The sequence below is a fragment of the Lontra canadensis genome, unplaced genomic scaffold (genome assembly GCF_010015895.1).
Source record: "Lontra canadensis isolate GAN:19392208 unplaced genomic scaffold, GSC_riverotter_1.0 scaffold2, whole genome shotgun sequence".
NCBI classification, from domain to species: Eukaryota; Metazoa; Chordata; class Mammalia; order Carnivora; family Mustelidae; genus Lontra; species Lontra canadensis.
In genome coordinates this window covers 39,011,798-39,037,871 of record NW_022630996.1, presented here as the reverse complement: position 1 = coordinate 39,037,871, position 26,074 = coordinate 39,011,798, and the positions used below count along the sequence as shown (strand labels likewise).

General features: G+C 47.7%; 1 protein-coding gene across 2 annotated transcripts in view; it reads right to left on the bottom strand.

Annotated features, from left to right (window-relative positions):
* Positions 1–5,475: 5,475 nt before the first annotated feature.
* Positions 5,476–26,074, bottom strand: part of SCRN1 (secernin 1) — a 54,427-nt gene continuing 33,828 nt past the window's right edge. For both annotated transcript variants that reach the window (XM_032872407.1, XM_032872416.1), the window contains exons 4-8: positions 22,433–22,635; positions 19,329–19,523; positions 16,837–17,002; positions 8,335–8,515; positions 5,476–6,247 (exon numbers count right to left, since the gene is read on the bottom strand). In XM_032872407.1, the coding sequence (XP_032728298.1) occupies positions 6,089–6,247; positions 8,335–8,515; positions 16,837–17,002; positions 19,329–19,523; positions 22,433–22,635 (904 nt within the window). In that variant the 3' untranslated portion in view covers positions 5,476–6,088. The remainder of the gene's footprint in view (positions 6,248–8,334; positions 8,516–16,836; positions 17,003–19,328; positions 19,524–22,432; positions 22,636–26,074) is intronic.

Here is a 26,074-nt window from a genome sequence, read left to right as displayed (position 1 = left end):
TCTTACAAGTTTGGGGATGTAAATTACATAACTAGTGTGTGCCTCAGTTTCCTCATGTGTAAAACAGGGACACAAATATGGACCTAAGCATGTAGTGGTCAAGATGCAGTAACATTAAGACCTAAAGAAGCCCTGCACTCTTGGGTCCCAACAGATGCAGGGATGAGCGTACCCCGCACTCTAGGGGACAAGTTTGCTCATTTCAGCTGAGTCCCAGACAGCTCACCCTGGCTGTACCCTTGCATTCCACTTCAACTGTTACAGAGCAGCTCAGAGCACCCCCCCCCACTGGCTCTGCTGCTGGATAGCAAGGAAAAAACAGTAATTAAAATTCATAGACTTCCAGAAATAAGTCTCATCTAGAAACTCATTTCAAAGTTCGCTGCCACACGCTGCCTCCTAATAAGTGAGGGACCTGACCAGTTTTATCTGCCGCTCTTATTAGCAGAGGTAGAGAGAAGCTCTTTCCCTACCAAAAGGGCCATTCTGAGTGGAGAAGAAAAGCAGTGGCCCAAGATAATCCATGAAGGGGGTGATGAAGGTCAAAGCCATGGACTACGGAGGTGAAGGAACCATACTTTTAGGAACTGCTGATGGAGTGATGTGGGGCAGAGGTGGCAGCTACAAGGGTGAGGGAAGCAGCTCCGTGAGTAGGGCTGTACCTATGACTTGCAGGAGTGAGTTCCAAATTCTCACACCAGGCCCCAGGGATTTGCACATCCTTCGCAAAGCTGCTCTGTTACAGGTTGAATTATGTCTTCCAAAAACTCATATGTGGAAGTCCTAAACCCACATCTCAGAGTGTAACTTTCTTTGGGAATAAAGTTGTTGAAGATGTAATTGGTTAAGGGGAGGCCATGTGCAGTGGGGTGGGCCCTAATCCAGTCAGCCTGGTGTCCTTGTAAGAAGGGAGATTTGGACAGACACAGTGACACTATGTGAAGATGAAGACAGATTCTCCCCCACAGCCCTCAGAGGGACCCAACATCGCGGACACCTTGTTTTTGGACTTCTCGCCTCCAGAACTGTGAGACGACCTGGGGTTTGAGCCAAGCACTCTGTGGTATTTGATGACAGCAGCCCTAGCAAACGAACATGTGGTCACTGTGGAGCTTTGTGGGAGAATGTTATGTTTCTGAAAAAAGAGTTGTTATGAAATAAGGTTTAAAGAGCTAGCCGTTCCTGGTCATGTAAATGGAGCGGTCGTCTTCTCTGACCTTGACATGAGTCACTTGTACCAAGGACAAAGTCCTATCTTCATGAACAAGATACTCAGTTGCCTTTTGCCTGTCACCGTGGAGACCGAATCATGGAAGCAGTGTGGCATTTCTAGGTCATGGGAGTGGGAACAGCTAGGCTTTCTCTTCAGTGAAGTTAGTTAGTGGCAGTGCCATGGCTTTCACATAAAGATGCTTGGCATAGATGGCACCGATGTTCTGGCAATCGGGACTTCCATTTCTAGTGTGGTTTCTGTTTGTGGTATAAGATGCGTGACATAAATTCACCATCATGACCATGTTCAGTGTTGTTACATACCTTCACATGATTGTGCAGCCAAGCTCCAGAATTCATCAGCTTGCAAAACTGAAACACTCTACCGCCTTGACAACAACTCCTCATTCCCCATTCTCCCAGCCCCTGGCAACCACCATTCCACTTTCCGGGGTTCTATGAGCTTAACTACTCTTGGGACCTCATCTAAGTGGGATCAGACAATATTTGCCTTCTGGATCCTGGCTTATTTCCCTCAAAATAACATCAGTGGACACTTGGGTTGCTTCCACCTTTTGGCTATTAAGAATAATGTTGCTATGAACAGGGGTGTACAAACATCTCTGAGGCCTTGCTTTCGGTTCTTCTGGCATCTACTCAGAAGCAGAATTTCTGGGTTATATGCTAATTCTATCTTTTCAACTTTTGTGAGTCACGGCCATACCGTTTTCCATATCAGCCGCACCATTTTCCACTCCCACCAACACAGTACAAGGGCTCCAATGTCTCCACAGCCTCGCCGACACTGGTTATTTTCTGCTTTTTTGATAGTAACCATCCTGATGGGTGCTTTAGTATTTATTTTTAAGAGTGACTTATCCACAGAATGGTACACCATGTTGGAAACGCTGAGCTGATTGGGTTTTCTGAGGATGCCAGTCAGAAAAATATATTCCCCTTCGTACATTTTCTATTTTGTGACTGAAGTCCACATTTATTCATGAAACACAAGGATATTCATTTGAGTGTTTTTTTTTTTTTATTGTATGCTTGATGTATTCAGAGACAATTCCAAGGGCAAGCACTGGATAGGGAAGTTATCTGGTTCATAGGTGTTTGTACAAAAGGCTGTTAAGACTACATGGTCAGTTCCCACTGCAGGAAACACAAAGATTTTTCTTTTTTTATTATTCCCTGCCAATAGCATTTTCCAGCTCACACATTTAACTTCTCACAACATGATTGCAAACATGTACATACTCATTCCCATGAGAAATCTGCATGTGACATTCCGGAATGTTTGAAGTCAGTCTGATAAAGCACACTTGACACAAGCCATAGGAGGAGAGCTGGGACTTGGGACTGTGCAGGATGAAATGTCAGCCACGGGGATGCACAGGGTGGTGCTGGGATAGCACGTGCATGTGACCCACCACTCCTCCCCCTCCATACAAGAATAGTCATCTGTGGGGGGGGGGTCTCTCCTCCCTCCTCCTTCCATGTGCTTCCTTCCTAAGGCTGAGAGCTCAGCCGAAGACCTCCCTTACAAATGACCTGACTGTTCTTTAGCTGAGAACGCAGTTCGTGGTTTCCTAGCAGCCACATTGGTCCCCCCTGGTTTCCCTGCTGGGCCAGCCAGGGTGGTGTTAACACCTGTACCGAAGCGGGATGATGTAAGTTAGGGAGCAAAGTGGTTTGCCTGGTTGGCAATTATTTTTTATACCTAATGATTCACCCAATAATGAAGGAACTTCACTGCTAATATCTAATATGCATATACCTGCTCAGTTAGCTTGTAAGAAAGACTCTTCTTAATGGTAACACTGTGTCTTATGTTACTGGGCACTAAGGAATCACCGTAATTTCAAGTACATCCTTATTCTACCTGGAATTCCAAACCAGCCTCCCAAGAATTAAGAGTACTATTCTGCTTTGCTAATTTACTTTTACTGTAGCCTCTTTCCCCCTGAGGGGATAAGGGGTGTCTTCATCTATGGTAAATCCCATCTACTAGACAAGACGAAATAGCTTATGTTTGGTTATGGGGCATGGGAATAGGGGAAAAATTCCATCGTGGCCATGTCCTCTTTCTGCACAAAGCATGCACAGCTCCCCCAGCCAAGTCTTAATGGATACACACATGGTATTTCAGGAAGCTATTTACACACTGACCTTTAAACATTGCTTTCATAGTTCATCTTGAATATTCATTTCCCCACACTGCCTTTAGAAAAGCAATCCCTGGTCAAGAAATCATCCATGTAGTGATAAGCATTTTTCAAAAGCAGAGTCTGTTAGGAGCATTTAAAAAGAAACATCTCACCAACAGCCCGCCCCAAATTCAACAACATATTTTAAGCAGTTGACCTAAGTAGGTAAAAGTCACAAAAAGTGAGTCCAGGCGCATCAGTAGACTCCTAACTCTCTTCTTGTCTTTCCCCACAACCCCCCAGGCACAAAGATTCGTCCACTGCTATTACTGGGGGTTTGACTGTACACAGGTCCCCTCAGTGCCAGAGGGAAGTATCCCAGCCCCATTTAACTTCTGCCAGGCTGTGCCATGGCAGGCTGCCACGCCCCCTGGTGGTAAGACAGGAGCATCACAATTGTGACGTACAGTGTTAGCTAAGACAATTCTCATTTTGGGTTGGCCCTTCTTTGAGATGCTGGCCAAATGTCCCCTAACAGAAGTAGCCATTGTATCTCCCACTTCACAGCGGCTAGGGAACAGCATAGGCTGGATGGGTTATCCATGACCTTTGCATAGCCCATAATAAGGGAAGCAGGCCTCTGTGTAATGCAGTCTTACTAGACTTCTTTTGGTAAAACCCTGAATCACGGTGGGTATCTCTGATCTGATAAAGTGTTTCTATAACAGGTGGAGGTGAAACCATGTGGTGAAATTTTACGGTGGCTTTTCTTAAATAGCCACTAAGCAGGGGGACTTAGGAGAGGCAAGGTACCTCTGTCACCCTTCCTCCCCCGCCAAGCCTCACCCTCCCCTGCCTTAGCATCCGTAAACAGATGCACTAGGGTGGCCGCTCCCTCTAAGAGGAGACCCTGCATTCATCGACAGGGAAAGCCCTGGATGAGATTCAGTTACCACAAGCCACCATGAACAGCTGTGTTAACTCTCTCAGCCCAAACATCCTCCCCACCTCCTACCACTCATTGTTTATGATTTTACAACCAGAATTCACAAAACTGCTGGACCAAAAGCTCGTGGTGCTCTGACACCCACACTCTTCAAGGGAAGTTGGTAGCCTAAGATGTGTTCTGATAAGACCCGTGGCCCTTTGTGCCCAATCTGTGTGTGAGACCACGTCCCTTCCAGCCCACACAGCCTGCCATGCACCGTGGTCAGCTTAGAGTCACTAACCCTAGGTCACTTTGAAGCGTAAAAACACTCTCAGTATTTCCACTTGCCAATTCCTACCAGTAACGAAGTGTGAATGGGCCCCACTGGCATGGGGGAGGCCGGAGTAAAGGAACTGCTGTCCTTCCACTAGTGGCTATACCTGCTTCCCCGTCTATCCATCATCTCTGCCCCCCAAGCATCTCACAGCGCTTGAGAGTATCAATGGCCAGAGCGAAGTCCCCCCACCCCGCACCTGCCCACTTCCGCTACCTTCTGAGAGCAGCTGTAAGGACTAGTGGGAAGGGCCAGAGAGAGCCAGCTGCATCCTACGTGGCTTTGTGGGCTAGAGCGAGCTGGGCAGGAAGGCTGGCTGGGGGTTGGATCGCTACCCTGCGGCGAAATGCTTCTGCAACCATCTGTCACCTCCTTGCCCTCTGTCTTCCCAATGCGGAGCCCATCTGGTCCTCCTCACACGCTCTTCTTCTATGCTCTGGTGGTAAGTCAAATCCTCTGCGTGAACGCGACGATGGAAACAAATCAGTTTAATTCAAGTCTCTGCAGAGATAATGTTGTTGCTGCTCAGATTCCAGCTACTTTCACTGAAATCTAGACAGTCAAGAGTTTCTCCTTTTCTTTCCCTCGCCAGCTGGGGAAATCCACAGCTTTGTGGGGTGGAACTATGTCATGGGGCCACTGAATTAATCCTGAAGTAGATGGCCATCCTCGGGCCCGAAATCATTGCACCCAAAGCCACATCCAAGGGGTGGGCACGCCGCTGGGCAGGGAGAGCCACGTGGTGATGTGGGGTATGCCACCATGCGGCTGCCTCGGAGTCTCTCCCGTGGGCACTCCTGACTCCACTAACTAGCTGTCCTGTACACACGGGCTGTCTGTGGGTGCCCTGCAAACAAGCATGGTGTAGAGACTCTAGTATGATCCCGGGAATCAGGATGAGCTGGGACCACAGAAGGGCTCCCTTTGTTCCTCCCCAGTGGTTTGGTCCCTCAGCAGACACATGTGGGGACACTCTGCATGACAGGCATGCACTCATGTGACGGGAAGCCTGGAAGCTTCTCCCTCAAGCACACACAGAAGAGCCCTGTGCCTTCTGTCAACCTGGAAGAAACCAGTACTGAAAGGAAGAATAAGACTTCAAAAGATTTTGCTTTTCCCGCACACTTAAGCGCTGTGCAGCCCCCTCCCGAGGCCCGATGAACCCTCGTCCTCCATGAGAAGGTTAATGTGTCCACTGTCACTGAGAGGCAATGAGAGCGGCTGGAAGTGCACAAGCAGTCATACAGTCGGACGACAGGCAGATGGAGACGCGTTACATTGCAAAAGAAGGGAAGCTACGTGGTAGGAGAAGGGGTCACTGCTGAGCTTCAGGGCGGAACACAAGAGTGTGACTTTAACACATCTGAACTTTCTCATTTTACTCACACAGGAGAGTGGTTTGTTTTGCTGGTAATTTAGTAAGGTGGGAACGTTTAAATAAGAAGGGGAAAGGGAAGGCTTACTTCACTTAAAGAACTTAATCTCCGTGTCAACACAGTCATAGAAAAGATCCCCCACTTCGGTGGGGTCCAGGGGGTCAGAGCCGGTCAGAATTTCTTCCATGGCCTCCAGGCCTTGCTTCTCTAGTTCCAGCATGGTCTTTCTCAGTTGGCGACCTTGCTCCTGAGGAAGGACAGAAACAGCGCGGGTCACTACAGTGGACAAGAAAGCCTCCCAGAGGCCCAACCACCCCGTTCAATCTGTTTCCCCACAACTGCTACAGGGACCATTCTAGAATGCCAGGGTGGTTATGGTACTTCCCTGCTAGGCATCCTTAACTCTTCGCTGCCTTCAGGACAAAATCCAGATTCTCAGGAGACACTCAGGAAAGGTCTTTTGTAACATACATAGCTCTCGCTTGCCTCCCCTCCTGCCATGGCCCTCATGTCTCCCTTCCCTTCAGCCAGACTGAATTAACTATGTTCTTCCAACCCATGACACTCCTCTCTGCTTTTCCTCAGCACTTGGTCAACTTGTACCCATCTCCAGGCCTCTCTGAACCTTTCCTCTGGGCTCTCTGTCAATGCCTTTACTCAGCCATGGTTGTTCTTTTCCTGTCTTGTTAGGTCTGTCGACTTGCCTGCATGCTCCATTAGCCCACGATCTCCTGGGAGTGAGCACTGAGCTCATCACTATGCTCCACTGCCTGGGACACAGTAGACATTCCCAAGAGCCGTTTGTAGAATGAATAAATGGATCAGCAAACAAACATGTTCCACACATCCCAACTTACTTTCATTCTGAGGTGGGGAGATCTCTTCTTCCACTCACGGCGGATGACCGTGAGAAGCTTTCATGGGCCTAATTTGTCCCAGAATGGAGAAGCTGCTGTCACCACCCATCCACCAATTCCTAACAAGGCTTTGACACAAACCAGTGGTCATTTCTCAATGTCAAAGCCCACCCAACCTCATCGGTCTCAACTCTTTGATATTTTGCGCAGACTAGCTCAAACACACAGCCCTTTTTCCCTCTGCCTTCTAGTTGCCAAACATCCATAAAACCATGCACCAACTGGCATTTTTATTCGGGGCTTGCTGTCCTCCACCTAGAAAACATGCACAGTCGGGAAGCGAGGTGGACCGCCCTGAGCAAAACCCAGCGCAGCGTGCTGGCTGCGCTCATACTTCTGGGGACACGTTCCGCAGGGAAGGCAGATGTGAAAACACTGTGACTTTCACACGTCCAAATGGTTGTTTCTGTGGCATGGAAAAGCAAGGCTGCCCTTCTCTGAGATTCTTTCTGGATTCTCCTGGATTTACTGTTGATGTTGCCCTTCTTTCTATGCTTTTCACAGAGTCCACCAAGCTAGGAAGGAGAAAATAAGCTCCCCCAGTCCACACAAATGCAGGCACCCATTCGTCCACAAGGTGTCCCTTTCTTCAGGACAATCTGGACCTGTTCTAAGTTGTTAAATACATGCGTGGGAGGCCAGTGGGCATTTAACGACCATGTTCCTTCCCCTCCCCTTCAGCAAAACAGAGGCTTGGGTTTTATACGTGCTCTGTCACTAACGGCTGCGGTGGGCAAATACAGAGTGTGTGTCTTGTTTGAATTGATGTCTTGTGACTTCATTTACCAAAGCTTGGGCCAGGATGGGTGTGGGAAGCTGTACAAGGAAGAATAACTTTTTTAAAAAACTCGGAATCTGGGAATCTTTTTTTAAAACTTTTAAAAATTATAGTAAAATATACATAACCTACAATTTTCTGTTTTAGCCATGTTTAAGTGTACAAGGTCAGTGGCATAAGGACATTCACACTGTTGAACACCCATGACTACCATCCATTTCCAGAAGTTTTTCAGAGTTACTTTTTTTTTAAACAACGTATGACTGTACCTTTAAGTAAAGTTTTGCCATCTTGTACAACTCTGTACCCCCAAAAGTATAGAAAGATTTTTAGACAGCAGAAAAGCAGTTATCCCTACTAGAACCACATGTTTCTGTTATTCCTAGGTAAACAGTAAATGAAAGAGGGATATTCCAAGCCCACTGAGTTCTGGAACAACATCAAAAGTAAAGGCTTTGTTTCATTTGGATTCAAGAGACTGGCTGGAAAAATTAACAGCAGCCTTCTAGGAAGGGCCTTGGGTACCTGGATTTCTGAAAGGCAAGCTGGTGAGGAGGAAAGTGATGAGTTCCATAACTGCTCCCCTGTCTCCCATTTTGCAGACCACGCCCCCCTCCGCAGGCTTGGCGCCAGGCTCACCTGGTCACTTTCGATGACAGCACGTGCCCACTCGTGGGCCTTGTACAGCTCATGCCGGCGGTCTGGCTTCTCTAGGAACCGAGGCTCCTTTTTGGCAGGGTCATTGTCCCCAAAACAAGGAGACTGTGCTTTGGGGACAAGTTTCACATCATCAACAAAGATGAAAGGCTTGAATATGGACCTGGAGGGAAAGGAGAGGTGCTTCAGCCAAACTGAGCTTGAGGCTTGAGGACACCAGACCATCCTTCCGCTCAGCAAACACTGCCTGAGCCAGCTCGTGGTGGGTGGTGGGTGGGTGCCAAGACAGAGACACCACTGCATATTTTAGTAAATATTTTAGTAAAACTGTCATTTACCAGCTGCAAATTCTCCTATTAACAGCAAGGAGACATCAAAACAGACTTGCTTTGTTCTGGGAAAACCATTTGAGAGGCCCCTTTTAGTTATGTAAAGCAAAGCAAACAGACACATAGTGTCCAGAGGAAAGGGCGCCATGGGCCATCTATAGACACTGGTAGAGGTCTGCCTTTCTCTACCACAGCTTGCTGAAAGTGGCCTCCTGGAAAGGAAGGGTCTGAGAACCCATCTCTCTCTTTTTTTTTTTTTTTAAGGTTCTACCTATTGGCAGATGACACAAAGGTTCCCAGAGTCCCCGGACACACTACAGAGAAACAGAAGCCCAGTTGTGTGAAAGAGGAGCTCCGGGCATAGGAGGTGACTAATGCAAGAACTCCTTCAGCTCTCTGCCACGATGGTGCACCTTACGGAAAACGACTGTGTGTGTGAGCACATGCACGTGCACACATGTATCGTGCATACGTGAGCACATGTACACACACACACACACACACACACATACACCAAAAGAGCCACGTTTCTAAAAAACTGCATCCTGGGATCCCAAGCCAACAGGGAGTATGGAGACCACATGTGAGTGTAACATAAGGAGAGAGCCTTCTTCTCCTCTCTCTGCACCCAAAGAAAACAGTGCTGAACGACGGCAGTGCTCCTGTACCCCAAGGGTGGCTTGCATGTAGCTGCACATGGGGCAGCACCTGGAATAACAAGAAGACAGAGAAGACTACAACCAGACTCCCACGCGTACTGATCAGATTTGGGTTCTTTTCTCTCCTCAAAGCTGGTGCCCCTCAGCCATTCCATGCCTCAGGTGGGGGAGCAGTGAGCTGGGACATTGACCCCTGGGCCCTGAGGTGGCTGGGCCTGAGGTGGCCACAGTAGCCTTGCCAGTGTGCCCCACAAACATTTCCAGGTGTGTCACGATCGGAAAAGAATCGGAAACAATGACCTTGGCTACCCAAATTGTGTCCTTAGACGGGAGGCATCAGCAGCCCCCTACAGCCCCACCCCTATCCTGCTGAATCAGAACCTGCATGTGAACAAGGTACCCGGGGGACTCCTGACACACCAGGTCTGAGGAGCCCAGCTAGGTTTCTCCAGCTGTTAGAAAGCAGAACGTTTCTGAAGGGAGAACGTTCCTCGGAAAGCTCTCATAAGCCAAAACGACATAAGGCGAAGAAGCAATTACCATTTTTGCAAAAGCAAAAATCCTCTTGGGATTTCTTGTGTGTAGTGAAAACAGTTACCATACTAATGTCCATCTTTCATAAAAGTGAAGTGGGGTAAAGTGAACTTGCGGATAGTGGGGAAAATCTGTAATGAGAACTGACCTCTTAGATTGGTTCCCTGAGGTTATCAAGGGAAGGAGGCTCAGGAGAGGAAGAAAGAGTCAGAAGTCACTCTGCAAGACTGGGCTCCAGCTAAGTTAATGTGAGAATTAAAAGCAGTGAGACCTTCATGCTCCCAGCTGGTAGAGTGGATGGTGCTGATTAGGGATGGGTGCCAGGCACCCTGCTGTCTGCAGGGGATGCGAACATTTACAGGAGACTAGACCCATCCTCAGCCCCTTCTCCTGGAAGCACATGGCACGTGGGCCGGCCTACTTCCACTGGGCCAAGTCTGCCCCAGGACCCACCCTGCCCAGGACGCAGCGGGGCTACCCTGCACAGAGGGCTGGCAAACCCCCAATGGGCACCTCCTCCAGCCTCTTGAATGTACATGGATCCGACCCTCCTACCCACAGAAGGAAAGCACCCCACCCTTCAGGGCTAAGAGCAAGCGGGGCTCCTGAAAAGTCCGTGTGTAGCACACTGTCCTCCAACAGACGTTCAGCTGCAGCCTCCTGGGTGGGCAGGGTTTCGTCTGTATGGGAGGCGGGGTCTGGGCTCCCGCCACACAGTCCAAAGCCTGTGCAGTGCACATCGGCTGAACCACAGGGTCGCTGGCCAGAAAGGGTCAGAGCTGTGACCTCCACGGCTAACGCTGGGCAATGGGGCTGGCCTCAGGCTTGGCCTCTGGCAAGGCTTGACTTGACTATGCATTTCAGGGCCACTCTGGCACAGTGACCCCGTGGATGAGATTGGATAAAAATTACTGCTGATGACAAATGGCAATAGTACTAATATTTATTTAAGTCAGAATGTTGGAATTATAACTCGGGCTTGAATATTTGTGGCTACGTATCCAAAAAAAGCAGAATGTGGATAACTCAGTGGTCCCCAAACCTTCTGATTTCTTGCCAAGCCTCAGAGAAAATCACACTAAACTTCCAAATAGGTGAGGAGTATCTCTGGCACTTTACCACACTTCAAGCTCAAATGGTAGCTTCTCAAATGCCACTTGATCGAATCTGTGTTCATTAACGGCCCAGAAAGTAAAGGACTTGACCAAGGTCACATGTCCAGCCAGTAGCAAAGCTGAAACTGTCCCCGGGGTCATAAGGCACCACCCCTCCCAGGCCACCGGACAGGGCAGGGCATAGTTTGTCACACTTTGGAGCTCTCCCAGGGTGTCCCAGGGATGGCTCTGATGTGGGACACAGCTGAGTGGGGTCCAGAAAGCTGGTTCTGCTCTGTCCTTGGTTTCAGAGAAGCCATCAATCCCGGAATTTGCCCTGGTCGCTCAGCCCCTCCATGGTGCACTGTGACAGGAACACAAGCTAATAGGACCAGAAGGGGAAAGTGCTTCCAGTAGCAAAAGGCAGCCCAGCAGCTGGTCAATGAGGAGGTTTAAAGCTGGCTGAGCTACTCTGAAGAGACAATCCAGCCTCAGAAGGGACAATGAAGCAAAGGAAGCCATGAGCAGCACAAAAGAAACCACGTCACCACAACCATCAGCTCTCCCTGAGATAAATCTCAGGTCTGATGACAAGAAGCACAGCACGGCTTCCACGGTCTGGCTCAGAGGTCTGCAGAATGTTAGCCTTGGGGACACTTGGAGCCACAGCCAAGAAACACGCTCCCCTAGAGGAATCTTCGCCATATCTGTCCTTTCTGTCTTCCAAAACCTCATGATTGATGCACTGAGCCAGTGTAAATTTAAAAAAAAAAAAATCTGTTTTCCTTTCATTTGTTTTCTCATTTGGAAGGAAAACAAAATTACCATGAAATCCCCTACCATTTTATAGTGTATCATAATTCTCAAAGTGCTTGCCTTCAGTTCTCCTGCTACTCCTATTTATCCATTCACTCATCAGGAAATACGTGTTGAGTGATGACTGAGCAGCAGATACCTGTTCTAGGTGCTCGGGATACAGCAATGAATAAGGCAGGGCAAAAATTCCCATCCCATTTTACGGATGAGAAGACTGAGCCTCCTAGCAGCTAAGTGCTTGGTCCAAAGGCACATTCTAAATAAGTGGCAAATGGGGAACTAAATTCAGATGTCTGAAGCGGAGGTCAGTTTTTCCCCACTACTTTTCAATATTATAGCCTTCTATTGGTTTTTTATACACATTGTCAGAAAAATAACACCCTTTTTGTGCTTTGGGATTTGGAATTTTATTATCAGCAGCCAGCTAGCACTTCTGACCTCAACCACGGCTCTCCTCACTGAAGGTGCAGGTAGTCCCTTAGTGACTAAGCCAGGCTTATCCGGGGCCCTGGAGTCCCCGGCAGATCCGCTGAGGGGAGTCTGGAACAGAGCGGGGGAGCAGCACAGGCTCCTGCTCAGATGAATCTATTAAACTTTCAAGCAAGCTCAGAAGAACCCAGAATAGCCAGTTTTCTCTCAATTGCAGGTGTCCCTCTGCATGGGTCACTCTGGCATTTTACTGTGAGTCACTTTAATCACACAGTCACAGCCACATCTGGCTGAGAGCAGAACCTATCAGTGAAGAGCCTTTCTATTTAGAGGGAAAGAGAACTAGTACTTTTGGAGCATGGGACAAGCTTCGGGCTGGATCCAGACGCTCTGGAAGGTTCTGAAGTCAAAATTGTAGGGTAGGAGAGAGGAGAGAGATGGTGCTGGACAGATTCAGGATGAAATGGAATGGAAAGTTTGCTATTTTACATGGGGCCCTCAGCTCTGTGGGCGTCTGTGCCCCACACGGGACCAGAGCTGTACTTACAGAGGCTGGGGTGTCCACGGCTCACGGTGTTATCTCCACCAACAAAGAAGTGCCACTGGTTGCTACATTTGAATTAACAGATGAGACAGTCTCAGTTAATCCAATTTAGCCTCTCAAGCTTGGTACAATGGGAGAAGAGGAGAAAATGCGCGTGCGTGTGTGGGCACCCACACGCACACACACGTACACACACACCCCAGGTCCCTTGCATCTCCCCAGCTCTTTGCCATTAGCTAAACAAGGTCAAAACCTTATTTTCCTAGAAATTCTCTATTCTCTGTTTCCTAGGTTTAAGTACACAGCCTGATACAATTAGAAAAATGGGTTGGGAAAGAGCCTTCTAATATTTAAAATGGAACATTTTTCAGGGTTCTCTCCCTCTTGGTTTATCCATCCTATACACTGAGTATTTGTGGGCTTTCTCAGAGGTGGGGCCCTCTTGGTGATGTGCCAGTAGGACAACTTCATCTGAAACAAATAAGCCCTGACTCATGAGGTCTGCCAGTTTCTGCGATGTGACCCACGGCAAGTTCCCAGTGTGATGTCACTGAACACAGGGGTTGTTGGCAAGAGAGGCACATAATCAGCTCTCGCCGGCTCCAGCACCCTGTGGGACTTCAAAGCTCACAGTCTCAAAGTGCTAAGGGACTTCTCTACTCTTTCCTTCTCCCAATTCTTCATGTCGCTGAAGTTTTGGCAAGTGTCGGCTTCCGCCAAGGCTTGCAAAGGTCAGAACCAGAGTGCTAACGCCAGTCGGTGTCACGATGTGGGTGAATGAGGTACCGGCTGACTCAGCAGAATATTAATATTATGGAATCTGCCTTCTCAGTAAAATTAACGAAAGGTCTCTGGCATCTCCCTGTATTACCCAATCTCTGACTTCTGCATCTCCATCCAGCTCTCAAACTTGCATAATACCTACTACATGCTAGGAGGGAAGGAGAAAGAGGAAAAGAGAATGCAAGAACAAGTTATTTCAAGAGAAAGATCTGTAATGAACACGGTGAGCAAAGGGCAGAGACGTGCTGAAGCAGACAGAACAGTCAGATCATGTCCTTTGGTTCCACACATCAATTGGGAGGGATCAAGAACAGAGTCTTGCTCTTGGATCATCATCTTTTGCCACCCCCCTGCTCTGAAATAATTTCCTGAAAACATCTCTCTCATGCTTTCAGCGTCAGCAGCAGCCAGCTAAAATTTCCCCGATTTACTACGTAAAAGCCCAAGAGTAGGTAATTATGCTTCCTGCTGACAAAATACAAAATGTTAAACATGCCCAATTACGGAGACACATGGAAATGTTGAATGTGTGACAGTTCTCATGGTCGCAGTAAGAAATGTTGCTCACTTAGCCCTGGAAGATAAAAACGAATGTCTTACGGAAAGCCCTTCATCTTCTCAAAGGTCTTTTCAATTAATTCAACCGTGAATAATTTTCTTCTAAAATTACTTGAAATTTTCCATATTCAGTATGAGAAGGCTATTTCCCAGCCTGATTTTAGAGTTGTACAAGGCCGTGTACTTCACTCTGCGAAACAGCATTGCTTTGTATCAGCGTCCCGGCCTCATAGAGCCCTGTCTTCTAAGCACAGTTGGAGCAGGTGCCTGAGACATCAGAAGCAAAAGGGGTGGTACAGACTTTCTTCGGTTCAACCCACTCCCTCAAAGGCTCCTGCTTCCTAATGAATATGTCCAAATACGTTGGCAGAGCACTCCCGTCACTTGAAAGTAGGGCTCTACGTGCGCATGTGTACCCCTGTGAGCCGGCAGAGAGTGTTCTCAAGAGGAGGCTGAGCCCCCAGTGCAGGGGGCAAGCGAAGTCAGAGTCCATGAGAAGAAGTACAGATGACAGGGGAGGAAGGACGCGCCCACAGCTGGTGGACCACAAAGGGGGCGAGAACGGGGCCATCCATGAGACCAAGCATCGAGCCCTGGGAGGTAAGATCAAGAGGAGGCAGCTGGGATCAAACGGGAGTGCATCCTGGGGGGCTGGATGGAACCCTGTGGAGTGGAGGCTCACAGCCGGAGGCCAGAAGAGGGGCCACATGAGGGCGGCTGGGCTCCTTTACTGGAGGAGTGGGGGTGGAGGAGAGAAGGAAACTCAGCCTACACTGGACACTGTTTCAGGGCTCTCTGCATTTGCACATGTTCCCTCTGCCCAAAATACCATTCCCGCTTTTTGTACCTAACAAACTCTTCCTCTTCCCGCAATGCCTGGCACTCAAAGGATCCTTCCTTGGTGAGGTCTGCTCCTTCATCATCGCCTCCAAACCACCTGTTGCCTTGTACATACTTCATCCCTCGGACCCAAGAAGCATGATATTTTGTACACAGTAGGTGCTTAATAAGTCTCAGTGAATGAATGAATAAATGAATGAATGAAAAACCAAGAATAGCTTATACTGAATTTAATAGTCAGCTCCGGCCAGAAGGATTTGTTGATATTAGCAGTAGTTTAAAATTAAGGCTGAGGGGTGCTTGGGTGGCTCAGTCCATTAAGTGTCCGACTCTTGATTTCAGTTCAGGTCACGATCTTAAGGTCCTGAGATTGAGTCCCATATTGGGCTCTATGCTGGGTGTGGAGCCTGCCTAAGATTCTCTCTCCCCTTCTCCTGCTGCCCCTCCCCCCACCCTACTTATGCACATGCTTTCTATCTCTTTCTCTAAACACAAAAAAGTAAAGAAGTAAGGCCAAAGGGTCAAGAGAGGTACTGGGCTTTTCCCCTGAGTCATTTAAGAAAAAGTCCCTAGATAGACACCATCACTGTCTCATATTCCTGAAACAACAGGAGAAGAATAAATATGTTCAGCTGGAAGGAATGAAACTGAACAGCTACAGACCTCCTGGTAGCAGTCAAAGATTTGACACCCAATATTCAAATAGTAATGATGGTTTTCAGACAATGGAACCCCCTAAACATTATCAGTGAAACTACTGGAACAGAAAGTCTTCTAGAGTTTCCCAGGCTGAGGACCAGTCTTAGTTGACAGATTCCTAAGCCCACCTTAAAGATTCTGATACAACAGGTTTGGGTCAAGGCACCTGTATTTTTCAAAAACTTTCAAAAACAGAATTTCAAAAAAATGCTGATAATGAACAGAATTAGAGACCATTAGATGGTTGTGTCTACCTAAGCCACTGATGATATGACTTGTGGTATATGTGACTGAACATGACCAGGGAACGGGGCTGCTGTGTGCGTGGCAAATCAGAAATAGTTTTAATAAAGAGAAGTTAAACCTACTGTGTATTTACTTGGATTATCTCATTTAATCCTCCCAAGAAGCATACAAAGTAGGAGCCAGTATTATCCTCATTGCACAGTACAGACACTAAAGCTTACAGAGGTTAAGTAACTTACCAGCTACTAAGTGAGACACATGGAAATCAAAATCCTGGCAATCTACTCAGACACTGTATTCTTAAACACTGAGCAGTACAACCCCTTTGCTAAGTATATGGGCAGAAAGCATCTCCCTGAAACATCATGTCTTAAGGAAGTAGCTGGTGCACTTGACATTGCTTCCATCTGCATGGCCTCTGGACCATTTTGTCCTCTAACTTATAGGAACTGATTGCTTTGCTGAATCTTGGGCATTTCTGCATCTGTCTCACTGTGTGGTTATTTATGTTTGCATCCCTCAGATATAGCACAACACTTGGCCCATGGTATTAACTCAATACATACTCGTTGAATTTAAAACAATTTGATTCCATGAATGTCATAAAAATGATGTGACTAAGAGCAAGCACTTGGGTGGGTGGCTCAGTCAGTTAAGCGTCTGACTCTTGATGTCAGCACGGGTCTTGATCTCAGGGTCATGAGTTTGAGCTCTGAGTTTGGGCTCCATGCTGGGCACGGAGCATACTTTAAAAAAAAAAAAAAATGATGTGACTAAAGCTGAGAGTTTCCTTTAGTCAAAGTTCTTTGTGCTACATCGGCCACATTGGACCACGATGGAAAAATGTGACTCAGCTACAGAAGGGGAGTTACAGGAATGCAGTGTACACTTATTGGATGAGCTTTCAAGGGAAGAGCACACTTTCTGCCAGCAAGACTGTGTCTCAGACAAACCTGGAAGGATCTGGGGTCCCAGTGAAGTAGTGAATGCATGGCAAGCTTCTTTTCTGAGGCAGAACGGACACTACGCTGGCTGTGGTAAGGAAAGACTCGGAGTCTATACAGATGCCACTGGCTTTGTCCCGTAAGATGTCAATCATAGTCTGCACAGTGATACTTTCTGTAAAGAAAAAAAAGAAAGAGGCACAGAAAGAGAGAAACTGTAACAGTGGCAGGTTGTTAACCAAATTCCATTCATTCCTTTTCTGCTTTAGTAACAGAACCCTTGGATGGATAGCTGGGAACACAACTGCCCAGCTACAAACTACATTTCCCAACTTCCCTTGCAGCTATGTGTGGCCACAAGACCAATCTGACCAATGGGAAATGAAAAGACATGGCCAACTTCCCCGTCACACCCATAAAAAGGACGGCTTGTCCTTTTTTTTCCCACCTCTTGTTGCTGCCTAGGACACGCCTGCAAGTGGACCACAGATGGAAGTCCTGTGTTCAGGCAGAACAACCCACCAGCCCTGGACTCTCCATATACATCTAGACCATGAGAGAAAAATAAGCTTCCATTTTCTTTAAGCCATATTATTTTGAAGTCTCTTTGTTAGAGCACTTAGCAATTCCTCAACAAGTACAGTACACAATAGAATGATTATCTATAGGAAAGTACATGCAGTCTACACACACTCCACTAAGCAAGCTCTCTGGTACACTCTTGCTGGTTAGAGTCAATATGGTATTTGGAGAACATCCTCTCTGAAATGGGAGAGAGTCACATACAGAAGTATCCACAATATTCAGAGCCATTTTGACTATCGGCTCTGACTTCAATTTAATGTGTCAACAATTCCTTGACTCCATAGGACCCCAGCTTCACATTTTCTCTCTCGGATTAGAATTCATTAAAACACTATTCTTACAGTCTGTGTTCACAAGGATGGATTCAAAGCATCACAAAGGGAAAAGGTCTTAAACTTCCCTAACAAAACTCTGTCTTTGTAAGTTAGGATGCTTCCTCAACTGTGGGAAGTGCTTCTCCTTCTGACGTTCTTTCTTCTTCAGACATTGGTGTCTTTGTACTTGTCTTTATGATACTTAGTATAGCCTTCCTTCTATCTTTGTAAGTAGAAGTCTTTGTAAGTTTCTATTTGTAATATGTCATACCTAAAAATATTAACAGTAAAAGCCTTGATTTCTTCAACTACCCAGTATTCAAATGTTCTCATTGCCTCATAAATGAGTTTCTTGATTTAAATCAGAATCCAATTGGTTGGTAATGTCTCAAATCTCTTTCAATCTCTGCCTCTCATTTTATTCCCTTGCATTGTATTTGTTGGGCCATTTCTCCTGTAGAATTTCCCACAGTCTGAACTTTGCAGATGGCATCCCCTGGTGTTATTTAATGCTACCCCATCCTCTGTACTTAGATCCAGAGGCTTCATCAGACTTAGGTGTGATGTTTTGGTGAGACTACGTCACATGCGGCATTATATACTTTTATCAAACTTGTTTTCTTTTTAACTCTTACAGGTTTGTTTTTTTTTAAGTTCCCATTTTTAAATGGGTACTTTCTTACTTTCCTACGCTAAATCCATTAATTAAGCTCCACAGCAAAAGTCCTTGAAGTGTTCTTCTATACTAAGGATCAGCAAACTTTTTCTTAAAGAGCCAGATGGTAAATATTTCAGACTTATGGGTCACAGCATCCCTGTGGTAACTTAGTGTTCAACTGCGCCACTACAGCATGGAAACAGCCCTCGACAATCTCTAAGTAAGTGTGCATGGCTGTGTTCCAATAACACTTTATTTACAAAATTCTGGCCACCAACATATCATAATCTGCCAACCCCTGTTCTAAATGATCACAGGTTTACCTTACAAAACATATGTATCACTGGCAAATGCAAAATGTGGCCACGGTGGTTTCTTTGGAAGGCACCAAAGTAACAAGTTACCCAGTCACTACATTTACCTAATTTGGGATTCTGCCGGAGTCAGTAACGGGAGGGAAGACAGAGGGTTCAGGAAGAGAATTCAGGTCAACAGTTCAAATCAATAAATGTTCGTGGAGCAAAAGACCGTAATGGGCACCACAAGGGGATCCCATGATGAGTCAAGGACAGTGCCCCACCCTCAAGGCCCAGCAGGCTAATGAGAGCAGAAAACACAGAAGACAATAAGGCAAATACACAAAGGCTGAGGTAGAAGGAAGGCTATACTAAATATCATAAAGACAAGTACAAAGACACCAGTGGAGATGGAGAAAGAACGTCAGAAGGAGAAGCACTTAGCATGGCTGAGGAAGCATCCTCCAACAAGAGATACACGTCATCCTGCCGGCTCCTCAGGGCCGTCAGCACAGGTCGGTCTCTATGGACAGGTTCTATTCTCATCTCCTCCTCTTTGCTCACTCTCCTAAAATCAGACACGTTCTCCACAATAGCTACAAGACAACAGGTATGAGAGGGAGAATCATACGGGATACGCTAACTCACCTTCTTTCTTTTCTATGCTGTCTTTGCCTGAACAGCAGTCTAGATGGTCTTCAGCTGAAGAAAAAACTTTGGAAAAATTGAACTCGTCCTCTCCCGTCCACCAGCCTTGACTCTGAGCATAACTCCGGAGTTCAGGGTGCTCCGCATCGATCTTAGTGGTGAGTGAAAGCTGATTGCAAATGCACTTCACTCCCTCTGTAGAGAGTACAAGCCCCATTAGCTGGAAATAGGCTTGCAAAGACTTAATCAAGAAATGGAAATTTACAGGGAATCCCTTCTCTGCAACTCAACTTTAACTCCAGAGGGGAAGAGACTCTATTTTTGAGAGAGAAACAGACAAACCTTTGTCCTCTTTTAAGGAGACCTCCCAGAAGGTTTGACCAGTGACCGGGCATTACCACATTTTAAATGAGCAACAGTCACTTGATCTACAATTCACATTCAAAAGCAATCAGGAGAAGCCATCATTATGGCTAAATGAGCTCCGAGCATTTATTACTAAGGTTTCTTAAAGAGACACGGCACTACAAACAAGACTTATGAATGTCGCAACTATAGAGATTTCCCTCCCCAATTTAACCTTCTTCTACTTGAAGGAACCCTCTACACTTCCATCCTCTGCCCAAGTACATCATTTTTGGAAAATACAAATATAATACTTCTTCATTCAGCTTTTTTTTTCTTTCGGGTGCCAACATTTAGAAAACCACAGTGGCACTGATAATGAATTATTCTAAAATACTGGAATGCACCTGTCAACATGTGTCTCGGAGTCTATCAGTAGGGGTGTGTGTGTGTGTGTGTGTGTGTGTGTGTGTATGTACAGATGTGTCCGTGTATATGAGTGTGGGAGATCTACGGGAATTTTTTCTCATAAGAATATAAGTGTGACTAAAGAAGTCTAGAATCAGAAAGACCTGCACTCTGAGTACACTCGGCTTGATGGAGGAGGGCGAGGCCAGAAATCCTCCCGGCTGCTGGCAGGCTCACTGTGGCTCCTCCAAAGCCTCAGCCTCAAAGACCCTGAGGGTGACTTGGCCTTCAAGCTTCAAAATGCTCTCCAGAACTCTAAGAAGTTATGAGCTGTAGTGCAGAAAGGCCCTCTATATTTGCTACTTCCAGGGAGCATGCTGATCTTCTACATTTTTGGACAATGAAGTAGAGGGAGAGAGCTCAAGCCACGGGCCGCAATAAAGCCATGACTGCCTGAGAACCAGATCTGAGAGAAAAGGTCAGTACTGGACTCAGTTCTCCAGCATGTTCTGCTTCACTGACTTATTCTTCCAGAACAAGTATTCCTAGCTTACGGGCACTAGCCTTTTGCTGTTCATCTCTCCAGAGGACAACACAAGAATAAAACCACTTTAAAAAATTAAAAATAAAAAGTAGCTCTGGCCTAAATAAGTGATTTTGGCATTCTTCACACTAAGCTATCAAAAAAATCTTGTGCACAACTCTCCACAGACAGTATGTCCCTCAAGGGCTGATTTATAATAGATGTTTGCTTTCAGGGATGGGAGCATTCAGGGACCAGACTGAGGAGATCCTACTGTTGGCACCCTGCTGCAGGGAGTGAGGACATGAAATCATGTCCAAGGAAGGAGTCCAAGGAATGGCTGGGGCTTTATTTCAATAGTTGGGAAAAGACATCACTCATTTTGAGGAGATGGATATTTTTAAGGTGTATCTTGAAGGGCAATGAAGCTTGTGAAAGGCAGGTATAGATCAGAAAGTTTTAAGTTCTACTGAAAAGCAATCTAGGACTGCTTCATCAGCATGGACCACTAGCCCTCTGGATGGAACCATTTGATAGTAAGGCTTCATCCTAGGAGAAATTTTTGGTAAAGGAGTGTTAAGCTCTTGCTCAGCGGGAGGCTTGGTGATACGGTGGCCCACACGGGCTGCATCAGTCCTGTGAGGACTGCAGGAGTAGGGCAGCAGGCACACGTGGGTGTGTGCTGGGCACGTGGGGGTGGGGGAACTCCCTGACATCGTTGCAAGGGTGCCATCAGCCCATTCGACACCCTTGTGAGTATAAGAAGAAGCCTTCCTCCTCCAGGCAAGCACCACAAGCCAGCCTCACACAGGATACAACGTACCTGTCGCCCATGGCAACCCTGATCCCCACACTGACGGTGGCCATGGAAAACAATGGGCTTGATTCCCAACTATTACAGTAGAGCTTCTGCTTCTAACTCAGGTCAGATTCGGCTCCAATCCCTCTTAAGGCAGAGATGGAAAACCAGTTTCATCCCTATCATCCCCATCATTGATTCTGAGAAACCTGAAGAGACGTCCCTACAAACTCAGTTGAGAAAAATACATAGACCAAATCTCGGTCCAATATGAGAGTGTTACGACCTACCAGCTGTGTCAGGGAATGGCAGCTCACAGTCCATGTACTTGTCATTCAGTCCTAAGGAATGTCAGTGGGGCTTCCCTGGCCAATTTTCTCCTAGAACTCCTTAGTCCTCTTGGAAACCCTCTAGCCCTTTCTGGGGCCCCATCCGGTCCCCAGTGTGAGGCTGCTAAGTGATGAGACAGGACAACCACACCCCCTCTAACATCTCCTCCCTCTGAACCATCTCAAGACAAATGCTACAGGGAGCGTAGAGCAACAACTGAATGCATCCTTCCGGGTGCATCCCTAGTCCTCTGCTCTTCTAGAAACACTGTCTCACAGAGAAATGAGCTTGTTGGCCCAGAAGCAGTCAACGGTCCCCACACAGATCCAAATTCCTCTTTCAGAGGAACATTCCAAGTGCAAGGAGCTATGGGACTGGAGGTGATGAGGGGCAGCTCCCTGTCGTAGTGGTTCACTGACTGAACAGACTGGGAAAATCAGCATTCCTTTGACCAAGTCAAAGTAACCATTTGGGTCACGGAACTGCTGGTAGTCAAAATTGGATCCTGCCCAGAAAGCAAATAGAAAATAAGAAATGTCAAGGGTGTGTTTCCCAAGTGCTGACGTCCCCACACCCCAGGCTCGTCTCTAGAAGCAGAGCCCAGAGAGAAGGTCCAGCACAGAGAGGGTGGGCACCAGCAGCAGGATTCCTGCAGATCCGGCAGCACCCGCCTCGGCCGCCCCATCCACACAGGCTCACCTGTGATCCGCTCGGCAGCCCAGTACTTCCCCACGGTCTCCAGCACCCAGGCCTCCTCACGATCCACGATCAGATATGCGCTTTGGAAGCTGTGGCAGGAGTCTGCGTCTTCATAGTAATTCCCACCTTGTCCGTGTTCTTCCAACAAGGCGACGATGACATCTAAGGCTTCTTTAGCTGTCGTCCCTCTTTCTAAACCAAGCCTGGAGGAAGAAAACCAGAAGTGTACCTCAGTCCTTTCCTAGCATGTGGTTGTTAGCACGGCAACCAAAGACGGGGCCGAAGCCGAGCGAGGAAGCCGGCCAACGTGCGTAAACACGTTCCATCCACGGGCTGAGACGTAGATGCACGGCACTTGAACTCAGAATACATCTCTACCACGTTTGGTTTCAAATCATGGGGGTGTTTTCTGTCTTTGGGCACCCCCCTCCCACACAGACAGAAGAGTCAGGAACCCAGCGGCTTCTCCCTTGTGAAGGGCAGCTCAGCCTCCTCTCTGTTTCCTTTCTAACTCTGGCTCCCCTGGAGCTAGGCAGCTCAGCTCCAGCCTTATCAAGACCCCCTTTCTGTGGCTTATCCTCCCTCCTGCCTTTGGGCAAAAGGATTGTTCTGGGGGCGCCTGGGTGGCTTAGTGGGTTAAAGCCTCTGCCTTCAGCTGGGGTCATGGTCTTGGGGTCATGATCTTGGGGTCCTGGGATCAAGCCCCGCATCAGGCTCTCTGCTCAGCAGGGAGCCTGCTTCCCCCCCGCCTCTGCCTGCCTCTCTGCCTGCTTGTGATCTCTGTCAAATAAATAAATAAAATCTTAAAAAAAAGGCGGGGGGGATAGCTCTGCCCAGGGCAGCCCTGATCTGTGCTATTCTACACCAGGTATGTGGCTTAATAACAAAAGTGTTCCATGACCAGCCACTCTCCTGGGTGCCTGTAATTTCCTGAGAGATCTCACTAGGTATGGTGCCTGGTTAGGACATCAATGCTTTTCAACATATCTCTCCTCCACCCTATCGGCCTCCCTCTGCTGGTGTGGCTTAGGGCTTCACTTATCAAAAAGTACATCCTTCTTCTGAAGTCAGACAGCAGTCTCCTCCCAGCCCTTCCAATTAATTGGCCCCCTAAAGAGGGCACGGATATTGTCTTCGGCACAACCTGGGCCAGCTGCACACTGTATCGAGCTCAAATTTATGTCCCCTCTGAAGTAAGTACCTACATCCTCGGGTTGCCCGTGGGACAGGTTTATGAGATAATGAATGTGAAAATACAAGCATAACCAAGGAGCTGGGGGGTCTGTTGGAGAGGCAGCCCCCTCTGGCAGAAAAGCAGTGACTCAGAGAGAGGGCATGTCTTCCAGGTCCGGTCTGGTCACCCACTGGCAGCACGACCTTAGGTAACCTAACCTTTCTGAAACCTGGTTTTTTCCTTTGCCAAGTCAAAAGGGCAGTACATCCCTCTCAGGCTGATTGGAAAGAGGAAGGCACACAATACGCGCTCAGTACATGTCTATTTGACCATCTTTTCCTCCACGTTGTCATTCTGGGGGCGGGAGTGCAAGAACCTCGGGGCAGAGGCTGCGGCGCAAGCTGGGACGGCAGCGACAGCCAGCTCTCGGTGAACCGCCAACAGGCCGGACTTATTGAAGTTCACCCGGCTTGATTCTTTCTGAAGGGACGCTCCCTGTGCTGCCAGGGAGAGGAACAGATGATGCTATGGACGCACTCTTGTAACAGGCTTATTTTCACCATCAGATCATTGTGATCAATTCACCGGGCATTTCTCAATTTTAGTGTATGTAGGGAGACTTGGTGATAAGCCACTGATTTGCAAAGCTGATCCCTAACAACTTGGGAGAATGACCAAAAATAACCTCACCAGAAGATGGAATTAAGTAGACTTTTCTGTTGGTCAGTGTCATCTTCTCCGAAGAGGAAAGGCGGAAGCAAGCAAGCAGTCATCTGCTTTTGGGGATCCAGAGCAAGTAAGTGTGTTATGAGCACCTCTATAGGTCTGTCCAAGCTGTTTCCCCAGGAGGGTCCCCCTCCTCCCTCCACAGGTCCTTGGAGCCTCTAGTCACACTGCCCCATGCATACATTCCAAGCAGAAGCCTGTCCCCAGGGCTTGTATGGGGCTCCAGTTTGCCCAAACACGTGCCAGCACCATGCGACACCTCGCCAGGGGCACCCCGCCTCCAGAACCTGTGATTTCTCTTGTGCAGGTCTAGCTCACTCTCCCGCTGTGTTCCACGCTGAGACTCCCAGTACAGCGCTTGCCCTCCCACGCTGACTTCCATGCCCTCTGTGCCCAGCGTCTGCAGCAGGACCTCGACACCCATCCACGGACACAACTCTGCTCTCACTCTTCTCTCCCTGTGCCAGGATCACGGGAAGCAATACTCCTTTGTCCACCTGGCCATTCCCACCTTGCCTTGGTGCCACGGGGCGAGGACAGGACAGCCTGCTCCACGGACTGCCAACGGCCGCAGGGTTACACACCATCCGGCTCCAATGACGGGTGGACACACTAGGGCTACAGCGGTCTAGAGCCCCAAGTCACTCGATGTCGAGACGCCTGTTCCAAAGCCTTTCAGGTGGTCTGGCCTCATAGATGGGGCAGGTTTGTGTGATTCAGAATGAGAACAGCATCTCTCTGGCCCCCATGCCTACTTCCACACTGGCTGCTCCACCTCCTTAGGAGCATGACCGGGGCAGGCAAAGGGATGCAATTTACCTGGCCAAGGCTCAAGTCTCACTCCGACATCTACCTTCGGTACACTCTAGATCCTCCAAAAGCATGTGCTTGGTCTAGGTTTTTTCTGGGTCTTGGAGTTAGCTCCTCCCAAATTCAAATTCTTGTTTTATGGCAAGTCCTTGGAAAAATCCTTACTTGAGGCCCATGACTCACACAGGTGTATCAAGCCCCCTGGGCCCTTCCCTGGAAGGTTAATAGACCTGGCCATCGGTTGGTGGGAGCTACAGACCACAGAGGTCTCGGCATAAATGTGCACGTTCTCCCTACACAACCTACTAAAGGTCAAAACCTCTAGTCCTTTATACAGAATGTTGGTTTGGGAAGGTTCTTGAGAGGTCAACCCATCTAAGGCCTCCCTCAAATAAATGTGGCCCAGAGACGTGTTATCACTTGGTACATTCACACTGAAAATCAAGGCCCCTGGCTCCCAGCCCAATATTCTTTCAACTCAGTCATGATTCTATTGCATTTCACGGTCTCAGAAAAAAAGAAAGTCATTTCAGAATGTCATTCCTCTCTCTCTCGCCTTTGGTCATTCAGTCATTGATCAGCCACTGCAGGACAGGCCCACACCTCTGGGTGCTCGTGACACAATGGGAAGCAAGCAAAGGTCCCCATCCCACGGAACCCACGCGTCTGCTTCCCCCTGTTACACAGCAGCTGGCAGAGCAGCAAAAGGAAAACAGATGATGGAGATGAAGAGGGCCGGGAGGGCCATGGCTCTCTCCTTTTTTCCTTTATATCTTAGGTATTTTATATGATTCCTTCCTTCTTTCCTGTATTTTAGATGTATTTCAAACCATAAACCATAAACATCACCCACTTAAAAAAAATCAGTTCAGTGATTTTTAGGGTATTCACAAAGTTGTGCAATTATCACTGCAATCTAAATTCAAGACATT